This window comes from Choristoneura fumiferana, chromosome Z, assembly GCF_025370935.1.
Source record: "Choristoneura fumiferana chromosome Z, NRCan_CFum_1, whole genome shotgun sequence".
Classification (NCBI taxonomy): Eukaryota; Metazoa; Arthropoda; class Insecta; order Lepidoptera; family Tortricidae; genus Choristoneura; species Choristoneura fumiferana.
This window is the reverse complement of record NC_133472.1, coordinates 5588831-5612445: the sequence shown is the minus strand read 5'-3', so window position 1 is coordinate 5612445 and position 23615 is coordinate 5588831. Positions and strand designations below refer to the sequence as shown.

Below are 23615 nucleotides of genomic sequence, written 5' to 3'. Positions count from 1 at the left end.
CAATAGAAACGCTATTTACCTCGCCTCGCTCCGCTCAGCTGTTTCCACTAGAGACGTGCTGTGCGAGGGTAGGTAATGAAGCGTTTCTATTGGCTCACGATAAAAAACATTGCACATCTCTAGTGGAAACACAGTCTACAGCACTCGTACTAAAATATCTTAGACTAAAATGGTACGCTACAGCCACAGACTTCCAAACTCAGGTAAACTTCTACGCAATCAACACTAAATCCTACTTCGTACTAAGTATCCTACTTCCTTCCTACTAATATTATAAATGTGAAAGTTTGTGAAGATTTTTAGATGTTTGTTACTCAATCACGCAATAACAGCTTAACGTATTGACATGAAACTTGGCGTACAGATAGACAAAGATCTACATTGAGACATGAGATGCTTGATATCCCTGTAATGCGGTCCCGTGCGATAATATTTTAAGTTTATACAAGAATAGAGGGCGCTGTCCAAGAACGGTGACGTACCGTACCTCGGCTCAAGAGTAGTCTCACAAGATGTGTTAACTTCGTTTGCAATTAATAGATGGCGTTGTGCGAGCGAACGCCGTACCATGGCCGTGCCGTGCTTAACCTTTTTTTCAAGCCAAACGAGTGGGGGCCCACCCTCAGGGCACACCTTAGCACTAAATTGACAAAAATATGTCAAAAATACCGACAAGAAAATACCGACTTTGTTTTTCGTGTACACGCCCCACACGCACATAGAAACTGACATGAGCTTCTATGGGCGTGTACACGAAAAACAGGGTTAGTATTTCGATATCGGTATTATCCGGGCCGGGAAAGAGTGTCACCCAATTTATTAAAAAGTTTACTATTGTCAAATGTAATTTTTGTTTCCCACTCGTCTAGGTATTGATGTTTACTTTCTATTTGCGTTTACCATAGTTCTTACTAAAGTGTACTTTTTTCTTTAATTTCATATATTATTTAATGAGATCCTGTTGTAGAAAAAGTAACTACCTTTTTGTGCAACGTTGTATAACTTGAGTCAAGAAGATCTCGTGGCTAGAGGTGCGCGAAATGTGTCACTTGACTGAAAAGAGTGATTATTTATCTTCAGCGCACGAGATATTATATTATTCACTATTATATTATTATATTGCTCACTAGCTTATTTCGCTCATTATCTGCTACATCTGTGGTTCATCTGATTCATATAATCCACTCTTTGAACTAAAATTCCGAGATTTTACAAAGTTACCAACCGAACGGATTAGATACGGACCGGATAGGATTAGACGACCGGATGGCCAAAAGTGGTTAGAGAACACTACGAAGCTTGAGGTCCCGGGTTTGATTTCCGGCCGGGGCAGATATTCGTATGAATGATACGAATATTTGTGCTCGGGTCTTGGATGTTTAATATGACGTATTTACGTAAGTATTTATTTATCATATATAATTACTTAATTACTATGTTTATTCGTTGCCTATTATCCATAGTAAGCTTTGCTTAGTTTGGGACTAGGTCAATTGGCGTCAAGTGTCCCATGATATTTATTTATTATTTATTTCAATTCCCGTGGGAATTTCATCGTGATCTTTATTGTCTGTTGTCGTTGCATTATTATGTTTTTTATTATAAACAGCAGTGCCACGTTTTGTGGCTCCATACCCAGCGGATGAGATTTCGAGGTTTTATCTCAATCCCATGGGGATATCGGAATTATTTACTTAATCGTATGGCATACATTGAAAATAGGCTTGTCAACATTCACGGTGTTGAGCCATACAACTGCGTCCGATGTACTTAAGGTGCAGCAGCCGCTGCAATTACTTCTTGCACAAGTGGGGGGGGGGGACTCAGCCTGGTGTGATTGCGGCGAAGAGATCCAAACCATGGAGCACATAATCCAGCGTTGCCCTCTGCACTCGTACCCGGGGCTGCCGGGGGAATACCGGAATAAAAAGTAGCGTATGAATTATTCCAGAAGTCCAGCTATCTACATATCAATTATCATCCGAATCCGTGCAACCATTCTGGCGTGAAGAATTACCAAACAAAATTCTAGTGGTAATTGCCGAAAATTGCATTGTAGCTTTCATTGAGGTTGCATTAAAACAACATTTCATGACTAAGTCCAGCTGTTGTTATTTTGAGATTTTATCCATATTCCGTGGGAATATCGGGATAAGAGTAGCCTACGTGTTATTCCACATGTCTATCTATCTAGATAATAATTTTTATCCAAATCTGTCCAGCCGTTTTAGCGTGAAGGAGTAACAGAACACACTTACTCACAAACTCTCGCATTTATATTATTACTAGATGTTGCCCGCGACTCCGTCCGCGTAGAAGTATGTAAAATAGTTTATAACCTACAGCTACCGAATATACACAAAAAAAATCTTGTTAATCGGTCAAGCCGTTTCGAAGGAGTTTGTTCACAGACAAATTTGACGCGAGTTTTTTTTTATTAGAGATAGAAGGATATAGATAAGTAGGATTTTATACCCTCGCTCACTACAATCTCGCTCTGATTGCTTGCTGACCAACTTACTTTCTGAAAATTGACAGTTTTTTAAATCATGCTGTTCGCATAATGGGTACAAGTCAACGCACGTAAAAAGAGCTCTGGGTGGCTAGTGGAGGGGAGTAAACTCATTCAAACAAAAAAATAATTTTGAAAATTGTTCTACAATTGGCGGATTAACATAGGTAGGTACAGTCGAACATAGAAGTAGTTTTTTGAGGTCGGTTAAAAATCAATATTATTAGGTAGTTACAGTACAAAGCGAGAAAAAAAATTTTTCACAAGTCTCCTTCAGAAAAGTAACTTTTCCTCCCTGACGAGAGGGAGCAAAGTGCAACTTTTCTGTTCAAGGCTTTCTAAGTGTTTTATTGCAAATGGCATTTTTTGAAGTTGATAATTGTAAAGCCACGCCATTTTCTATGCTGGTTTTTCTTTAATAATAGTAGTTTTTTTTTTAAGTTTCTTAATGCTCTGTGTGAAAAGTTGTATGAGCCACTCGGGAGCAAAATTATTTTCATCTTGGGCGCTCATGCAACTTTTCACACCGAGCATTTGAACGAGAAACTTGAAAAAAAAAACTAATAATTATTAAAGAGCAAGCAGCATAGAAAAAGGCGTAGCTTTACAATTATCAACTTCAAAAAATGACATTTGCAATGAAACACTTAGAAAAGCCTTGAACAGAAAAGTTGCACTTTCCTCCGTCTCGTCAGGGAGGAAAAGTTACTTTTCTGAAGGAGAGGTGTGAAAATAACTATTTCTGCCCGTTTGAAGTCGGTGCTTCAGCACGAACCCGCAAGAGTGGACCTATAGGTATAGTCATCATATACTCTACCTAGAGGTATAAGCTATATATATATATTAGCTCGTATAATACATAAATAAATAAATAAAAAAACAAAAAAAATAAAAATACTGTGTCCATACTGTCTGAGGCTTTTATCACTTCTGCTGGCTCGTGCTGAGGCACCAACTTAAAACAAGAAGAAAAGTATTTTCATTATTTTTTTGTAATCTGTTTAATTTTTCGTTATTATTTTTTATATTTTAATGCCAGCAGCTAATGTGTGCTACATTATTTAAATATTTTTTAATATTAAGTGTTAGTAAATTTGTAAGTTCGTCAGTGCCTAAAATTGGAAGCCCTAGCAAAGTGATTAACTTTGAATTGCATCAGAATGTACTGGATGCGGAGCGCTGTCACCAGCAGCTGAGGAATATGACAACTTCGGAATGTGAGTTTGACATCTTTATTATAATATGTAGAGAAGAGTAGAGTATAATAATAATAATGGGGTGACTGTGTCGAGGATTTGGCGCGTAGCGACATCACGAACGTGCGACCAGCGGGGATACAAACAACATCACACAACAGTTTGTGACCAACAGTTTGTGAATTGAATGAACGGTCGAGTCACCGCCTACCAAAATGCAATTCATGGATATTGTAATGGTAGGTGTCCGTTATCTCACTCCTTAGCCCGGTAATCCTGTCCACAGCATCCCATATCCGTAGACCATTTCATGTCGCCTCCTGCCATGGTCCGGCAGTAGATGTGGAGGACTGTCCGATAACACATCCTCACCTATCTTTATCTTTAGACTCGACCCTCTTCAGTTTTATTATATTAGACAGTGTGTTACCGGCAGCAGTGCCGTAGCGTGGATATCGGCCGCCCGGGGCGGGGCGAAATAAATTTTTGCCGCCCTCTTGCTTAGGTTTTAATAAACTATAGTTTACAAGATATCATTTTTGTACCATTCATTATAAAAAGGGGATTCCCCGATTTCGTCACAGTATACATGATGGAAAATTTCGTGCTCATTCTAAGCAGTTCTTATCGTAGGTGCGACAAAACTGTGAAATATTATGGGACCCACATAAGATCGGACAATATCTAAAAAAAAAAAAATTTTTTTTTGAAGCCGTGGTGGCTGAGTGGTTTGACCTATGGCCTCTCAGGCAGAGGATCGTGGGTTCAAACCCCGGCTCGCACCTCTGAGTTTTTCGAAATTCATGTGCGGAATTACATTTGAAAACCACGAACTTTACGGTGAAGGAAAACATCGTAAGGAAACCTGTACAAACCTGCGAAGCAATGAGGGCTATCGTTTTTTGTCTCACTAGATGGCGCACTGTTGCGTGAGGTTTTTAAGTATGGCTTTCAAAGTCTGTTATTACGGGCGTGAAAACAAAGTTTAGATTAAAATCATATTTAAGACACCTTAAAACCGTACCATAAAAATATCGAGCATGCCACAGTGTTGCATAGTCCCCGTTTTGTTAGGGAAAAAAGGGAGGACAAAGGTTTTCGAAAGACAAAACTGTCTCAAAACACAAACATTCATTGCCCCGGAACGCATATTTGCCATAATTAATTTCATATATTGCTAAATATTCACAAAATTATTCTAATTATAAATAAACCCGCGTAGCTCATCTAAAAACTATGAGATTTGACATTTCGGAGACCTCACGCTACACTAGCGCCTCAAGTGGCGAATTCATACGCGATAGCCCTCATTCAATGGTGTGTGTGAAGTTCCCAATCCGCACTGGGCCCGCGTGGGAACTACTGCCCAAGCCCTCTCATTCTGAGGGGATTCCTGTGCCCTGCAGTGGGACGTATATAGGCTGGGATGATGAATATTTTTTTACAAAAAAATCTTTTACCATCCGATTTTGTATTCGAACCTACCCACAGTTATAAACACAAAGATAGGCAGCAAGAAGGGTTGGGGTCAGCGCTGTGTATGCGCACTTTTGTGTGCGTCCACAGCATACGCTGAGCCCAATCCATTTATCACACTTAGGGGCTGTTTCACCATCCATTAATTAGTGTTAACTGACGGTTAAATGTGATGCCGTCTCCGTCTATTCGAACAAAACAAATAGAGACGACATCACATTTAACCGGCAGTTAACAACTAATCAATGGATGGTGAAACAGCCCCTTTGCTAGCACTTTGTTATGTTATAGCACAGAATATATAATAGTACTAACGTAGTTATAGTTATAAGTTTAATGAGGGAAATATCTTCCGTTTATTAATAATGTCATATATTTTGCTCTAAGTGTGTTTTTTTATTCGACTGGGTGGCAACCGAGCAAGTGTATTAACAAAGGCTTATTCTATTCTAGTCATTTTGTACGACAATTCAAAGGATTTTTTGACGAAATTATTTATTTCATAAATCATCTACGCTTGACAAGCCGGCCTGTGTGTATTATATTATTTAATCCCGAATACTACATTGTGTACAGCTCGTTGTGCCCAGTTTATTTATATTTTATAGTACCAAATGCCTCTTCATGTTTCGGCCACATAAATGCTTTTCCAATGACCGTTCAAGTACGAATAATACCTAATGTATGATTGGTTTTTTGGAGTCTTTTTGTATTTTTTTTTATTTCAACTCCAAATTTGTTACTTTTACGGGTATCCCGTGAAACCATATCGAAAATACGAACTGAATTTGGTGTTGAAATAAAAAATACAAAAAGACTCCAAAAAACCATTCATAATTTGATTGCTTAGTAGCGACATCTCTTGTCTGGGTGAGCGGTTGGTTCCGAAAGAGTGTGACGTCTCTCGATGAGAGCGGAACATAGATGTCGCTAGTGCTGCTGCATAAGTAGCGTAGTAGAAATAAGCAACCTGAGATAGGTATGTATGCATAGGAAAAATTCGTGTCTAGATTCCTATCCAGCGGTGGTGTAGGGGTTATAGCACGCAGCACGCATTGCTGAGGACCTGGGTTCGATTCCCAGCGCTGGTCTCTTTTTCTGGTTTTTCTGTGCATCCATGTCTCAGTTTGTATTTTCGAAATACCTAATGTAGTTATTTAACAACATATTATTTTTATTTTGTGTTCCAGTTTCCGATGCAAGCTTCCAAGTACCGCAGGGTTCACTGACAAGCAGTTCGATCGGCCTGGGCAACTTCCACCAGTGTCTATCAATCAACCAACACGTCGAAGGAAATACTATAGAAGGCAAATACTGCATGATTCGCGCTAATATCAAAGGGACAAAGACAATGTCCTGGTTCACCGGGACATCCTGGCTACTTGACACTGGGGTTAAAAGTGTCTTTGATGGTGAAAAACTGAGGTTAGTAAGTAACTTAAACAAATATAATGAAGTTTATGATTATCTGTAGTAACAGTCGAGTAAAAGTACCTATTTTCTATTTTATTTTTATTTATGACGGCGGAAGCAGTCTACACTTCCACTGACCGTAGATAATAGTTAGTGTTTAGTTTTGTAACTTTGTAAGTTTTTTTATTTAATTGTATACTGTAGTTTTTATGTATTTTATTTGTAATTATTTTATTTTGAAAAAACTTTCTGCCAAGTTTCTTGCGGCGCATTCTTCTTGGCAATGATGGTCTTTCCGAAAGCGCTGGTAGTTTAAAAACCGGCCAAGAGCGTGTCGGACACGCCCAAAATAGGGTTCCGTAGCCATTACGAAAAAATTAAGTAATATTTTTCTAAGGATTTCGTATTTTATACGGAATCTTCCAAGTTTAGGTATATTTTATACCTTAGGCTGCTTTTTACTCTTTAACTACTAATAATTCTCAAGCAAACTTAGCCGTTATAGTTTTTCTTGTAAGTTTGATATACTTACTACCATTCTGATTTTTTTTTAAATTTCCACCTACCGGTTTAGATTTTAGAGGGGGGGATGCCCTATTTTAATGAAAATTTGCACTTTACAGTTGAATATTTCGCAAACAAATCACTGAATCGAAAAATCATCTTAGCAAACCCCTAATTGTTTTAAAAGACCTATCCAACGATACCCCACACTAGGGTTGGATGAGAAAAAAAAATCACCCCCACTTTAAGTCTAAGTACCTACTTACTATTTTGTTAGCATAGTATATATATATATATATATTCTGTGCATCCATGTCTCAGTTTGTATTTTCGATATGGTTTCACGGGATACCCGTAAAAGTAACAAATTTGGAGTTGAAATAAAAAATAAACTCCAAAAAACCAATCATAATTTAAATTTTTGCATTATTTCAGGATAGACAAACTTATACATTTGAACGCAGAATCCATTTCGCTGGCACTGTGTATTCCCAAAGTATGTTCAGTGGAGGACGTTTTGGCCCCACTTTTAAACAGTGAACTAAGACATTTTAATTATGTCACAGAATTTTGCAGAATGCGCGGAGACAAGCCGTTGGTTGCGGCTGATTACATCGCCTTGTAGGTACTAGGCACTAGATGAAGAATATTGTTAATTTGCAGACGGAGCAGTAATTCAAGTTTTTTTTTCAGCGCTGTATTTTCACTTATTGGGATCTTCACATTATTAAGTACCACCTATGATATTTGGCATAGATTTCTGAGGGAAAAAGGTTATTTTACTACTAATTATTCGTTTTAACAAGGGGAAGTGGCGGGAAGCGACGATTCAAACCCAATGTTACGGAAATAATATTATTTATTACCGAGGAACGATTACAATAACTAAGACAATAGCCTGTTACCCTAATATCGACACTAAAACGTCTCAACATAGGCGAGAGCGCACAGCGTGCAAGATTAGGTCCCTAGAGTTCGATACACACGATTGTTTCCTTGGACCTAATCATCCTGCACTAGCTGTTGCCCGAGAGCCCGTCCGCGTAGTATTCGTTTATCGCTATCCCGCGGGAACTATGCAATTTTCCGGGATAAAAACTACCCTATATGTCCTTCACCGGGACGGGACTCAAACTATCTATGTATACCGATTTTCTTCTAAATCGGTTCAGCGGTTTAGACATGATTGAGTAACACACATCCAAACATCTTCACAAACATCCACATTTAAAATATTAGTAGGATATTATATTACCTATTATATAATATGCCTATAGCACCGCATCACTAGAACCCTACAAGAACGTTTCATTTAGAATGGTTCCATTCCTGGTATCCTGATGGGGCCTAGTGTAATAATTGTATTTAGACTTCAATTTTTTATGTGAATTTTTATTGAGAAGGTTGAAATTCTGAAATAGTGTTTTGTGCAACACGTGATCAAAGTTGATTTTTCTGCGAGTGTCGATTATATTCTCGCTGCTGAGGTGAACTGTTGCAAAATAAAAACGTTGGACAATAAACGTGGAGTTAATTATAAACTAGCGGACCCGGCAGACGTCCTGCCCGAAAAAACATTACTTATATTAAAATTATGATAACATACCAACAACAGCGCCATCTAGCGAGTCCAATTGCGTTTTCAAACCATCAACAAACGTAAACCAACCTTCAGCCATAAATATTTAGCAACCAATATGATAAACAGTGTGTTACCGGCAGCCTGGCTTTTTTTAAGGGAGGTTAAAGTAACGTATTTCTGTAACTTAATCATGACATTAATTTAATTAATAAACTAAAATTCAGACTCTTACAAAATTATAATTGCCAGCAATGTACAGCAAAGTAAATTGACAAGTAATAATCAAAGTATCTGTCGATTGTCATTTACACTTATTAATTTGACAATTTAGGGTGACACTATTTACCGGCACGGACAATACCGACATGGAAATATCATGTCTCAAGCCTGTTTTACTGTATTTTTTTACAAGAGCCCTCATAATAATTATTAATTCCTGCAAGTTTCAGCTTCTTATCTTTGTTATTTTCTGAGATATGATTTTTTGAATTTTTTTTAAAAACCATTTTTTCCACATCGGCTTTTGCGATTCACGCAAACTTTTGGAACAGTAATAAGTAGGGCCCGGAATTTAGCGTGCGGCTATTGACAGATTGTAGGGAGAGAACACCGTTTTTTATCGATGTTATAGACATCGTTTTTCTAAAAAATTCTGTTTTTATTAAATAAAACCTCAAACTTTCCGATGATAGGTACGTTCTTTTTTCAGCGGTCAATGGTGAAAAAAATTCAAATATCGGAAAGTTTAATCCGTTGAAATTGCTTTATTGAAATCACTATAATTAACGAATACCTTTATATTTTATAACTTGAGAAAACATCCCTCTGAGACCACTTAACGTTAGGTAGCTAGTTTGCCTACCCTTCGCTAGAATATTATTTTGTATTGTTTCAGTTCTTACCATAGCCAATATAAAGTATTTTATAATAATATTCCAAGTAAAAATATATTTACAATTATGTAGTTACAACATAAAAATAAAAATAAACTATCTATTTGTCATTTATTGAATCAGGCGTTACTTTGCGGAGGTCCATATCAATGAACTAAAATAATTTCTTGCTCAGACCTTACGATAGCTAAGCTTATGCAAAATATGCGTGTTATGCAGTTCCTACTGTAAGAACACACACAAATTCTATACTCTGACGCGTTTCGAACTCAACCAGAGCTCATCTTCAGAGTGACACAACCGTACACCATGCTACCAGTTGTTAGACCGATGCTACCGGTTGTGTCACTCTGAAGATGAGCTCTGGTTGAGTTCGAAACGCGTCTGTTCTTACAATGTAAAACTGCATGAACACGCATATTTTGCATAAGCTTAGCTATCGTAAGGTCGCGGGTGAGCAAGGAAATTATTTTAGTTTATCTATTTGTCGATAACATCGATAAAAAGCGATGCTCTCTCCCTACAATCTGTCAATAGCCGCACGCAAAATTCCGGGCCCTAGTAATAAGTATACTATATAAAGGCTGATCAATTCAAATAAGTCAATAGGGAGTAGTCAGAAACTGTGAGAGATAGCAAATTCAGAGGCCGTATTGCCTAACGTTTCTGACGCTCGCGATCGCAATCAAATGACAGATTCAGCATACAACAACTGTCACTTGATTGCGATCACGAGCGTCGGAAACGATAGGAATACGGCCTCTGTTGTTAGGAACCATGGGTTCGATTTTATATTTTTTTTAACTCATTTAACCAATTAACGTTCTAAATTCTGTTCAGTTTTTTCGTTGTTATTGTTGATGGTGTGAATCATAAGTGAAAAGAATAGTATTTTATGCAACTGTATCGTAATAGGGGTCCTTAAAACACGAGTGTGGGTTTATGAAACAAGGCGTAGCCGTGTTTCATAATAGGGTCACATGAGTGTTTTAAGGCCTAATTACGTACAGTTGCATACAATATTTTATCTACATATATCGCCCGCGACGACCTGCTGCTGCACGTGGTGCTGTAATGATGTATGAAATCTCATTACGATACAGCCGTGTTCATAATACCTAGAATCCAATGTCGTAATGCTGGTCATTACCTATGGTTTTTGAACGCATAATTGAGGATTTACTATATGGGTGTAGATAAACACATTTTACAAGCTTTTATTTAACTTCCAATGCGTATAATGTATGTGCTTACCTGTACATATAATAACTGAATTGATTTTGACCCGATTCGATTCCCGATTATATATGAGAGTTAAAAAATACTTGAATGCCATTTTTATTAAATTTCATTTAAATCTAAAATCGATACCCTTTTTCCTTAGCACAGATTTCGCTATCTCTCATAGTTTCTGACTTCTCCATACTGACCCATTTGTATTGATCACCCTGAGTGACTCACTTATTCTTGAAATAATATTTACTTTAATAATGCCTTAAAAAATCATGGATAAATGTAGGAAATATAACTTCAGAACCGCCCTCGCCGTAAATACATCATTTTGCTCCCCTTATGACACGAATAACTATTACGAAGGGGTCTGAAAATGTTACCTTTTTTGTCAGATCTTGTGAAACCTAACGGGTTACTTCGGTGCTTTTCGGTATACACGAACACACAACGTCTCTTGACATTCAGCGCCGCCTCAGACGCCATCGACTGCATACACGGCATCAGGTCCATCTCAACGCTTTGGGTTATCGTTGGCCACACTTCCATTGCCTTCCTTAACGAATACACCATCAACTTGTTTGATTACTTTGTGGTAAGGTTTTCTTATTTACTTATTTAAGTTAAAAGCTTTTATTTAACTTGCAATTTATGTTTAATGTATGTGCGCGTCAAATCTTGCAAGTTAAATTTGACCCACTTCTAGTAGTCGGGTGGTCTTGAAATTTGGCATACTTATGTACAATAATCTGGTAGTTACATCCTGATAGTCCGGTCAGGATCGTCTCCGCGTGCAAATGTAGTTTGGATGACAATGCAAGTAAGTACAGTTAACAAAAAAACAGTCTGCAAAAAAGCTTTTATTAAAAATGAAATTTTTAGTTTGTTTAGATTTGAAGAATTTAATATAATCTTTACTACTTTTCCAGGTTTGCGACCAACGAACAAACATGTGGATGGTATCAGCTGAACTCGCGGTAGACACATTTTTAGTTTTAAGTGGCTTACTGCTAGTTTATACCTCTACGAGTATCAAGAAAATCAAGCAAAGTATGTATGTTTGTCTTCTTAAAAATAATCCCTATTTTTTTATTACTTTCTTGTTTAAACACAAGTTTTCATATGACTCCATCTAATTCTATATTAAAACAAGTAGTTAATTTTAAAAATATATGAATTTTATTCGTTATCTACTTTAATCTAAGTGCAATGTAACATTTAAACACCTATAAATTAACTATAAGGGCCATTTGAAGCAGAAAATGAAATATACTTAGTTTTAAATTAAATTTGACACTTCCATACATTTCAAAACTTCTACACAGAAGGAAAACTAAGACTGGATTTAATTTTTGCTGCAAACGGCTCCTAAAGTTTAGATCATAAAGTAAATATTTGGGAAACATGTCCTAAAACTTGTTTGAAACTCCTCAAGTTGAAAGAACTAAAAGTAAAAAACAAGTTAAGCATTGTAAATAAAACAATTTTAACTTGCTATTACAGTGCAACTGTTGAAAAATATTCACGTTTTCTACCTCCAACGACTCTTGCGCATGTTTCCGCTCCTGGGGTGCGCGGTGCTGCTGCAGGCTTCTGTCTTCAACTACGTCTCGGACGGCACTAACTGGCATTACATGGCCGAGAATGTACTATTATGTCGTCAATATTGGTGGACAGCACTGCTCCATGTTCAAAATATAGTCAACCCTACACAACCGGTATGAATGCAGAACATTTATTAAGTTTTAGTACTCATAGCCATACCCAAACTTAATTTGAAACACACACACACACACACACACATCACGCCTATTCCCAAATCGGGTAGGCAGAGCACACGAAACGTTACCGTTTCGGAGCCACTTTTAGCAATTTTAGGTTTTAAGTTTGACAAAAACGGTACAATAGTGACAGGTTGCTAGCCTGTCGCCTACGGTATACCTTAACCTATATCCTCAGTCGCCTCTTACAACATCGACGGAAGAAATGAAGAGGTGTAATTCTAACCCTCACACGGGTAATTTGAAACCTACTATAAAATGTAGGTACACAAAATGAATGATCTTTTTGATCAGGAAGGTCCTGTTGTCCCTAATAAACATGGGGGGGGGGGTTACCGGGGTCAGCTGAAAACCAGCGCTTCAGCTCTGGTTACAGGGCTAGTACCTACGGCACATTCTGAGTTCAGTCCTTTTGGCATCACACTACAGCGCGACGTCTCAATTTTTTCTCTCTTTTTCTATTGTGTTTTTGTTGTGATGTAGTGAGTGTTTTTTATGACAAAAATGTGATTTTGAGAACCTAATCAGTAGGTAAGAGTTTAAATTTTATTTTTTTCTGGATTTCCAGTGTTTGTCGCACTCATGGTACCTGTCAGTGGACGTCCAGCTGTACGTTGTCTCACCGTTGGTGCTTTTCTGGGTGCTGGGCACTCCCAAATCTGCGTGGAACGGACTCACTGTTGGACTATTAACATCGCTGACTGCAACTACCGTTTACTGCTCTTTAAAAGATTTCTCATCGGGGTGAATATTTTTAAGCTACTTTCAATCAAATTTCATACTGACTACATAATTATTCTGATTTTTAGGGTTCCGTAAAGGGTGCCAACGGAACCCTATTACTGAGACTCCGCTGTCTGTCCGTCTGGCCGTCCGTCTGTCACAGCGCTCTATCTCTTGAGTCGTAATAGCTAGACACTTGCAATTTTCACAGATTATGTATTAAGTACTGTGGCCGCTACAACAACTAATACTAAAACAGAATAAAATAAATATTTAAGGGGTCCCATACAACAATGATTGGTTTGCCGTTTTTTGCTTGATATTACTCGTAATAACGGCAACGGATAGACGCGAGACGCTTGAAATACTCACAGAATCTTTAGTTGTATAATCACTTTAAAAATAAATAGTGTTTGTATGGGAGCCCCATTCAACAAACTTGATTTTTTTGCCGTTTATATAATGGTACGGAACCCTCGGTGCGCGAGTCCTACCCGCACTTGGCCGGTTTTTTTACTCTTTTCAAGGTACGATAACCTCGTGTATTACTACACCAATACGTTGACGAGAGCTCCGCCGTTTTTTGTTGGAATGATTTTTGGATATATCCTCCACGTGTACCGACGGAGAAAGCTTAGTATGCCCGTTGTAAGTGTTCATAACTTGTAGTCATACCCATACCGTTAGAGTACAATCGAATCTCGCAGCATAACTAGCTCTAATCATCATCATGTTATATGATGGTAATGATAAAAAACGAAGGCAACTAGTGTTTACTGGCGGAAAGAAGTAAACGAGGATATTAATTTTATTATGATTTAAATTCGGGTTTTGTTCCGCGTACCTTGAACGTGTACCTTGTGCGTGGAACAAAACCCGATTTTTAACCGACTTCAAAAAAAGGAGGAGGTTATCAATTCGGTTGTATTTTTTTTTTTTTAATGTTTGTTACCTCAGAATTCCGTCATTTATGAACCGATTTGAAAAAAAAAATTTGAGTTCGTCTAGGAATGCTTTCAATTAGGTCCCATAAGCAGCAAATTAGGATCTGATGTTCGGATCTTAAGGAAATCGAGGGAACTCTTCAAATATTGTAGGGACACCTATGGTAATTTGGATATATTTAGCAGTAACTCGTGCATTTGCTCTTGCAAATCATAATTTGGTGAAGTGGAACTGATGATGAAGACCAGATTTGACCAACGGAACTACTACTATCAATAACAAGTATTTCACGGGTTAAATTTAAATTATCATGATTAATATACTTACCTAGATAAGCGACTAAGAAGAAGCTTTAAGTTAATGATTCTTTCGAACTGATCTGATGCTGAAGCCAGAAGGTAGGTGACGGGACTCTGTTATAAAACAACGTAACTAAGTCGTGTTTGGGCTTAATGGAATAGTTGTGAGATGTTCTTTGGCTACGAATCACTAAAAAGTGAGAAATAAAGAAAATTTTTAACAAAAAAGTAAAACCGACTCCAAAAAAATAAAAAAATAACAAAAAAATGGAACCGACTACAAAACCCTTGAAAATATTTTTCTAGGTAAGTAGGTACCTACTAGCTCGAAGTCGGTGACTCAGCACGACCCAGCAAGAGGGATTGAAACCCATAGTATGTAGGTGAGGTAGACGACTATTGTGAATTGTCCCACTCCTGCTGGCTCGTGCTGAGTCACCGACTTCGAGCTAGTACGTACCTACTTATTTGTTATTTTTTTATTTTTTTGTAGTCGGTTTTACTTTTTTGTTAAAAATTTTAAATAATAAAATTAGTAATGACCGCCATAGTCTAAAACAGTCTTATTCAACCTTTTTTATGACACGACCCCTTTAGTTTGACTGTATTTTTTCATGCATTTTTTTTTGTCAAATATTACTTTTAAATTTTTAATAGGTAAGTACTAAAAAAAAATAAACTTTGTTTTTTTACACAATTAGTTTTCCCAACAACTGATAGGGGCTTCGCGACCCCCCTAAAGAGGTATCGCGACCTCTCAGGGGGTCGCGACCCACGTTGAAAAACACTGGTCTAAAACATTGTGAGGACAATAATGTTATAGGTTGTGTTTTGATTTTTAGTGGTCCGTGAGTCTTGGTTATCTCGCAGCGTGCGCAGCGTCGTCGTATTGCATGTACGTGATATATGCACCATGGGATAATAAACTCCTGGACAACTTTAACCGGTCTTTTATGAGATCTTTATGGGGAGTGTCAGTTTGCTGGATAATTTTCGCCTGTGTCGTGGGGTATGGAGGTGAGTACAGTTTAAATACAATGTTATCTCACAAATAAAAGAGTTAGAGCCTTGTTCGAGGTTTAGACCGTTGAACTATATTCAGTCAAGTTACTGACATTTCGAAAATATTGTATACGTGAATCAATTGAAGGCCGGATAAGTAGGAGTCCAAGGCTTTATTAGCTGGCATTCACTGTAGGTACACACTTTCGCAATAGATCAATAACGTTTTGAACATGAGACTGAATAATTAAACACCCAAACACAAGACATAAATAATGAAAACGCTATGCGCGCGGAGCGAGCCCGGTCCCATGGCGAGGCGACGTGCTAACTGACATTTTGGCGGGCGGATAATTTGAAAATCGGCCGGACGGGCGGCGGCGGCGAGTAGACCGGCGGGAAGACGAAGGGTTTACGATAAAAAAACAATAATAGCTATAGGTAGGTACAATTACCATCTCCGCACCACCAAAATACAATATCCTTACTTCGACTTTACATAACACACACATAAACGCATACATCACTAACACACGTACGCACTTACACACACACACACACACACACACACATACACACACACACACACGCGCGGGCACACACACATACATACACACGCACGGGCACACACACACACACACACACACACACACACACACACTTTTACAACTTACAATTTAAGCATTAGTGGGTACGACTAGTTATTTCTTTTTAGTCTACGCAATTGTACCATTAAAGAAAATTCAAATTCAAATCATTTATTCAGTAAATAGGCTGAAATGGGCACTTTTACACGTAATTTTTTAAAACTACCAGCACTTTCCGAAATACCATCATTGCCAAGAAGAATGCGCCGCAAAAAACTTGGCAGAAAGTATTTTTTTCAAAATAAAATACTTAAAAACTACAGTATACATTTAAAGAAAAAAATACAAAATAATAATAATAGTAGGATGTATGGGGTCCCTTAGTTACAAAAATAAACACTAACTATATCTACGTTCAGTGGAAGTGTAGAATGCTTCCACCGTCATAAATAAAAAAAAAAAAAAATTCTGAAATATACATTTCAGGTCAAGTAACCATTATATAAGCTTTTGGATTCCGAAGGCAAGCTCACGTCTGCCGCCCCCAAAGTTAGCTCACACGCACTCATGTCATGCTCTGAAAGCAGAGCGGTACCGAGGGGGGTACAGTACTGCTTCCGTTCCCATAAGCCCTATTGGATCGTCTTGGGAACTTCGATGTGGCGAGCCTGTGACTAGAAATTAAACTAAAAATATACAAGTTTAAAATCCATAAGCTTAACAATCTATCTATCTATCTATATCAGCCCTTATAGCGCCCGTCTTCGGACATAGGCCTCCTCTCTACTTTTCCAGTCTTGCCTATTCATTGCCACTCGCATCCAGTTTACGCCAGCTTAACAATATACAGCCTTAAATATAGCAAGGGGATGTATAAAGTCCCTGAAGAGCGAGTCCTCCTAAGGTGCCAAAACGCCCACTGGGAGGCCTCTCCATTTGTCACTACCCATTGATTGTGTGGAATGAAATAAAGCATTTTTGATCGTTTTTTTTTTGATGTTTTAAAGTTACAACATGAATTTAAAAAAAACTATCGATTTGTCGATAACATCGATAAAAAGCGGTGCTCTCTCCCTACGAGTACAATCGGTCAATAGGCACTTGTCTCACCGCCAGCGAGGAAACGATTGGCTATCGACTATTTTCTCGCTCAAGAAACGAACAAAAGATATAAGATCCTGTGTGAGTAAAAGAGACACATATATTAATAGTTGATCGCTGGCTGTTCACACTGTCGGCGAGAACTCGCTCATACATCTTTTGTCGCAGCGACAAGAGCTATAAAACTTGCTGAGCTATAGATACTCGCTCAGCGATGTCAGCTTGGCGGCCGCCCCGCACGAGCGAGTCGAGTGGAGCGAGTAATCGCCCGTCGCACGCGAACACTCGCTTACAGCCGAGCGACAAAACTACACTCGCTTCTCGCTGCTCGCCCACTCGTTTCTAGTTACTCGCTCTACTCGCTTCTCGCTCATCGTCGGCGGTGGGACAAGTGCCAGTGCCGCACGCAAAATTCCGGGCCCTTCTTATTATTATGACTGAAAATCCCCGAAGAGTAACTGTGATCTGTGATGTAGCGGGCCTTAAATAATTTTGGAACTGTTACGCTTTCAGGTCCCATAAATTGGTTCCTCTCGCTAAAGCCATGGAGGTTCATGGCTCGTATCTCCTACGCGATGTACCTGTTCCACTACTCCGTGCTGTTCACCATTTCTGGTGGCACCGTCATTCCGTTTCACTTCAGCCTGGAAAGCATGGTGAATACATTTACAGTACATTTTGAATAACGATAACATATTTATCGCGGGATGTAGACCGTAATCATCTTTATTAATTTTCCGATATTTCCACGTAGTTGCATGCATCATTTTCTGTGTGGCGTATGTATGTATCCCCCTCGTATCGGATGAAGTTTATATGCAGTGGTTCGAAACAGTGGAACGTGAGAAACACGACCATCATAATTGGTGATCTAAATTTAAGCCTTAGAGCTAATTTATTTTAATTTAAGCTTTAGAGCGTTTTCAGATTATCTGATCCGATATCGGATCATATAGCATACATTTTACTTGCCCCGATATCGGATCAGCGTCCGACACCGGTATCGGATCGGATAATCTGAAAACGCTCTTATATGTCGAACAGTAATTTCTATTATTAACCCCCGACGCAAAAAGAGGGATGGTATAAGTTTGATCGCTATGTGTGTCTGTCTGTGGCAACGTAGCTCTTAAATGGGTGGACCGATTTGAATGCGGTTCTTTTTTAAATTTAAAAACAGGTTTTCTAGCGATGTTTCTTAGACATATTTAATCAAAATCGGTTTAGCCGTTTTTGAGATATTGAACTTTGAAGTGACAAAGTCGGGGGTTTATTAACTGTTTGTGGTCTGTATGAGACGAATGAGGCGAGGAATATGCGCATGGGGGAAAGCTAATTGTTGTGCTGGTGTCGGTACAAATAAAACCATCTAGCAGCATGGTTTCAGAGCAAAACGATCTGTAAATAGTTACCACTCTCTTAATGTTGGTTGGTGTAATCTCTAAATATCTCGATAGGGGTATCCAGGCTGAATTCCTTTCCTTTAATTTATGATTAAATGCTTTTGATCGCGTGAATGATGTGCTGTTAATCAAATGGATGACATTGGCTCATCTACCAAATTGCTCACTTTCTGTAATGTCTTGATCTTTAGTTCCTGGTGTTTTTGAGAGCAGTGGCGTACACGGTGATCTGTTCGGCGGCCGCGTGCATCCTCGTTGACGCTCCTTGCTCTACGCTGGAAAAACTCATCCTGAAAGGTATATATTTTCTCACTTTATTAAATTAAGTGCTATCTGTTACCCGCGTCTTCATTTGATACTAATTCGTTTATCGCTATCCCGCGGGACTGCAATTATACCGAATGAATACTCTCCCAAGTCCTTCACAGTGTTTCAAATTATCTCCATAATCTCTTTCCATCTGAATCGGTTCAGCGCTTTAAGCGTGAAGAATTAACAGACAGAGAAACAAAAAGATTAGTAGGGATGGAAGATATGTTTATTTCACCGATATAAGGCTACTCAAGCCACAAGCATGTATTGAAATATTGTGCGAGTGGCCTACGCAAGCTTCTATACCTATCCGAATCGGGGTGCCCCGGAAGGTCTTGCTCGCTCACTTCAACATATGGGTTTTAGGAGGTTTTATGTTATGAATATTATGCTTTAGGTAATTAGATTTTAGAGTTATCAATATTAGGACAAACTTGCTCTAGGACTTTAATGAGTATGCGCAAAAAATATTAGGACAAACGAGTAGTATGCCATTTAACAGTATGCCAAACATTTTTAGGACAAAAAACGTTATGCGATACGACAGGCACCCGTAATGTACATTGCAAGCACATGTTACCTTTTTGAACTGTGACGACAGTGACAGATACATTATCCCAGCCTATATACGTCCCACTGCTAGAAACAGGCCTCCTCAGAATGAGAAGGCTTGGGGGCCGTATTTCCCACGCGAGCTCAGTGCGAATTGGGAACTTCACAAACACCATTGAATTGCTTCGCAGGTTTGTGCAGGTTCCCTCGCGATGTTTTCCTTCACCGTACCCCGCGCCTTCAAAGCTAAAAAACACACATGAATTTCAAAAAACACAGATGTGCGAGCCGGGTTTGAACCCATCCTCTGCTCTCGGCCACCACGGCTTTCTTACGATCACATACATTGTGCTAGGCCTAGTCGTCGAATAAAAAAAACTATTTTTTTACACTGCGACTAAGGAGTTACAAACTATTAGTAATAAGACCAACAATGATGGTGATATATATATTTATTCAATATTCAATTTCCGAACAATTTAGTTCATCCTCATCCGTATTAATCATAAAAGGTCCGACCACATCATCAATAAAACATCTAACTGCATCATTCTCTCTTCTATTTTAATCACGTGATCAATACCTGCACGATCTCCAACGATCCGGTGTCACCTTCTGCAGTGATTTGTTGTCAATATTTCTATGCGCATATCAAAAATATTTATAAATTATTTATAAGTCATAGTATATTCGCAGCGTCGAAATGAAATTTACTAATTCAACTTATTGTTCCATGTTTTTCCAGTTTTGACGCCATCCGCCAGGTCTGCGACAGCTAACAAGTTTGCAGCAGCATCGCCTCAGAATACCTACATCTAACTCACTTTATAAGATGTCAAAGGAATTTAGAACGTATGCCCAGTACTAACATCACATATTTGAATAGAATTTACACAAATTGCGGCCGGTCGGCTCTTCGCGCATTCCGACAGCTGCGTTCGGCTGCCGTCGAGGCCAGTCGGCTTCTCACGTACTCTGTCAGCTGCCGTCGCATTCGATCGGATCCGTTCAGCCTCTGTCGCGTACCGTTGGATCCATTCCATCGGGCATTTCGACTACCTGCAGCATCCGCGGCGGGCTCGGGGAGCCAGTAACATGCCACGACAGCCCTAGATACGGCAATGCTCGCGCCGTCCGGTTAGAGGACGCTGGCACTGAATAAATAATATGACGCCGGTCAGTCGTCAGCGTACACGTGGAGTCTGTGGAACGCGGCGGCAGCCGAGTCCACTCGGTCCGCTCAATGTGAATCGTACTATATCCGACTTACTTTTACAAGTCATTGCACGGATCTTGGAAAACCGAAATAGGTACCTATAGCAAGCATTTTTACTCAAATTTGTCTTTGCCCTATGTCGAGCGTAACCACCTACTACCGTAGCCTACTACCTACAAAAAGAAAAAAGTTTACGTAAAACCGGCCAAGTGCAAGTCAGCCTTGTACCTATAGGTGCCGAAGGTTCCGTACAAAATTGAGAAATTTAATATGTAAGTATTTTACAAGCTTGCTTGATCAATGGATCAGATTGCTGTTAAATTCGGCAACAGAATCTGGTAACAATAGAACAATTATATATTATGTAATTTTTACTCTATAAGATTTAACATTATATAAGGTCTTGTAAGGTTTTTGTTTTAATTTGAAACGTATTCTTCCTGTTGTGCTGAATTTTCGCAATTAAATTTATATACTTTTTTTCTTTCTTTCTTTTATTTTGGATTTGTGTAAAAGGCAAGTACATATATCTGCATGATTTTGGTGTCCAAGCTACAACGCAGGAGAACCAAGATTCGCGTCTACAAAACTGTCATTAGACTGATCCTGAAGTACGGTTGGCAGGCTTGGACACTAACGCTCAAAGAAGAGAATAAGCTGCTCGTGGCAGAACGGAGGATTCTGCGGAAGATTCTGGGGCTGACTCAGAGAGATGGCGGTAGCTGGAGGATAACAAACAACAGGGAAATTGAGAACTTGGTATCGGAGCCCAATGTTTAGGAGAGACCAAGGCGTCCAGACTCCGGTGGCTCGGGCACGTAGAAAGGTTGGGAGAGGATCGAGCCGTGAAGAGGCGTACTTGGGTGGACCGAGTGGACGTAGGCCGGTTGGTCGTCCCAGGTACCGCTGGAGGGACGAGGTCCTGAAAGACCTTTTGGATATTGGGGTCGAAGGCTGGCAAGAGTTGGCTCAAGATCGCAAAGCGTGGCGTAATCAGTGCCTTAGTGTAAGTTTCCGGTTACAAAATACGTCTCGATCGCGTTCGCGTTAAAACCTCAATTTGTATGGAAACACGAAAATCGCAAACGTTCCGCTAGAGGCGCTGTTCGTGTTTGCATACAAATTGACAAGATTTCATTTTTTTAACACCTGTAAATTACTACAGGAATCGAAAGAGTTTTGCCTCCTGAACATGGGAAAATATTTATTATAATTGATTTCTCCATATTTAAAAAATACAAAAAAAATAAAAAATATGGCTGAATTTGCCAACACTACGACAGTATAGATATGTTTCCTTTGCCTTTATCACCAGAAAAAGGAGCTGTCATAATTTTGACAACGTCTCTATGCAACGTCTACGTCAGATTTACGTGATCTTTTTTTTAACAGACTAGACAAAAGTAATGGATCTATTGTGTCGTAGTTTTGGAGTTATGCCCTTTTAGAATAAGCACATCTTAAAAAATTGTTAATAAATTAACTATTATTTGTAGCGAAATTTTAAAATATCAGCGTTTTTCTCTTTCCAAACAGAATACAGAGAACGAATCAAATTATAGTCTTAGAAATATGAAATCTTGTCAATTGAGATTTTAACGCGAACGCGATCGAGACGTATTTTGTAACCGGAAACTTACACTAGGGGTACAGCAGCTGGCAAAGCACTTGTGGCGCAGGACGTAATTTATTTTTGTATGAGATTGTCCTGTGACGATCAAGAAATTTCTAACAAGGTTCTGTGTTCGTGAAAGTGTTAGAGGGGAACACGAATATGCGGGTCATCTGGTGGGAAGCAATCACCGCCGCCCATGGACACCTGCCAACACGAGGGGTATCACAGGTGCGTTGCCGGCCCTTGGAGAGAGTGATAGGCTCGTTCAAAGTCAAAGTCAAAATATCTTTATTCAATTTAGGCTACAACAAGCACTTATGAATGTCAAAAAAAATCTACCACCGGTTCGGAAAAACCTCTGCTGAGAAGAATCCGGCAAGAAACTCAACGAGGTATATATTTTTTTTAAAACAGATTTACAATATTATTAAATGACATGTATACATCACAAGTATTTAACACAACTTTATTTTTAACACAGTAGGTTCGCTATTTGAAGGGATCGCTAATGCGGATCGGAATTATTTCCAAATATCCCTGTCCATGATATAATCATTAACTTTATAATACGCCTTTGATATTAATGTCTTCTTGACAATAGATCTGAATTTTGTATCCGTTTCATTTATAATATTTTTGGAATTTTATTATAAAAACGTATGCAATTTCCCAGAAAAGACTTTTTGGTTTTAGCCAGTCTGTAAGATGGAACTTTAAGCTTCCCTGTGTTTCTAGTAGCCTTTGGCTTATCGACGTTAGTGGGAAAATCACATATGTTCTTCCTAACATACATGATTATTTCAAAAACATAAAGCGACGGCAGGGTTAGGATATCTGTTTCCTTAAAAAAAGATCTTAAAGATACACGCGTCTTCAAATTATAAATTGCTCTAATAGTAGGGAGCCAAGAGGGATTTCGGGATTTACTAAAGCGCGACAGATTAATATACAGGGGATACCTTGTACCCGGTTAAGTCCTTCCACCAACTATGAGCCCCATATACATGGCCGCCCGTCAAGGATAAAGGATCAGATTAGTAAAAAAAAATTCATCATCTGAAATTCCCGAGCGCGTCAGATTAAGGTAGGATGAGTTAGTCACATACTAAAACGTGTTATTCCACTAATCTGACAATTTGAGAGTGACGTAAAGAAGGGGTAGGGCTAGAAAGTTGTAAAAAAAAACGTCATCTCGACATTCTCGAGCGTGGTTTAAATTTTTTTTTTTTGAAGGGATAATTGGGGAATTACGAAAAATATATAATCTGACGGT

At 38.8% G+C, this 23615-nt stretch overlaps 1 protein-coding gene across 11 annotated transcripts; it reads left to right on the top strand.

Moving 5' to 3' along the window:
• Nucleotides 1–791: 791 nt before the first annotated feature.
• On the top strand, nt 792–21157 carry LOC141441602 (O-acyltransferase like protein-like). 11 transcript variants are annotated; one of them, XM_074106918.1, is made up of 14 exons: nt 792–1397; nt 3672–3729; nt 6375–6609; nt 7537–7722; nt 7795–7874; nt 11202–11401; nt 11736–11856; nt 12310–12524; nt 13156–13331; nt 13838–13958; nt 15397–15571; nt 17758–17900; nt 18839–18944; nt 20257–21156. In XM_074106918.1, the coding sequence occupies exons 2-14, from the start codon at nt 3714–3716 to the stop codon at nt 20328–20330; spliced, it is 1848 nt and encodes a 615-aa protein (XP_073963019.1). In that variant the 5' UTR covers nt 792–1397; nt 3672–3713; the 3' UTR covers nt 20331–21156. The 11 variants fall into 11 exon arrangements, with proteins under 11 accessions (XP_073963019.1, XP_073962592.1, XP_073962524.1 ...); XM_074106491.1 differs by having other exon boundaries at nt 792–869; nt 3552–3729; nt 20257–21155; XM_074106423.1 differs by having other exon boundaries at nt 792–1062; nt 3552–3729; nt 20257–21155.
• The last annotated feature ends 2458 nt before the right edge of the window (nt 21158–23615 follow it).

Excerpts from the sequence above, each read along its gene's own strand:
- LOC141441602 (XM_074106491.1), top strand. The coding sequence starts at position 3,558 with ATGTGTGCTACATTATTTAAATATTTTTTAATATTAAGTGTTAGTAAA. Across the intron at positions 6,610-7,536 it reads TTTGATGGTGAAAAACTGAG|GATAGACAAACTTATACATT; the intron begins GTTAGTAAGTAA and ends GCATTATTTCAG. Across the intron at positions 7,723-7,794 it reads GCGGCTGATTACATCGCCTT|CGCTGTATTTTCACTTATTG; the intron begins GTAGGTACTAGG and ends TTTTTTTTTCAG.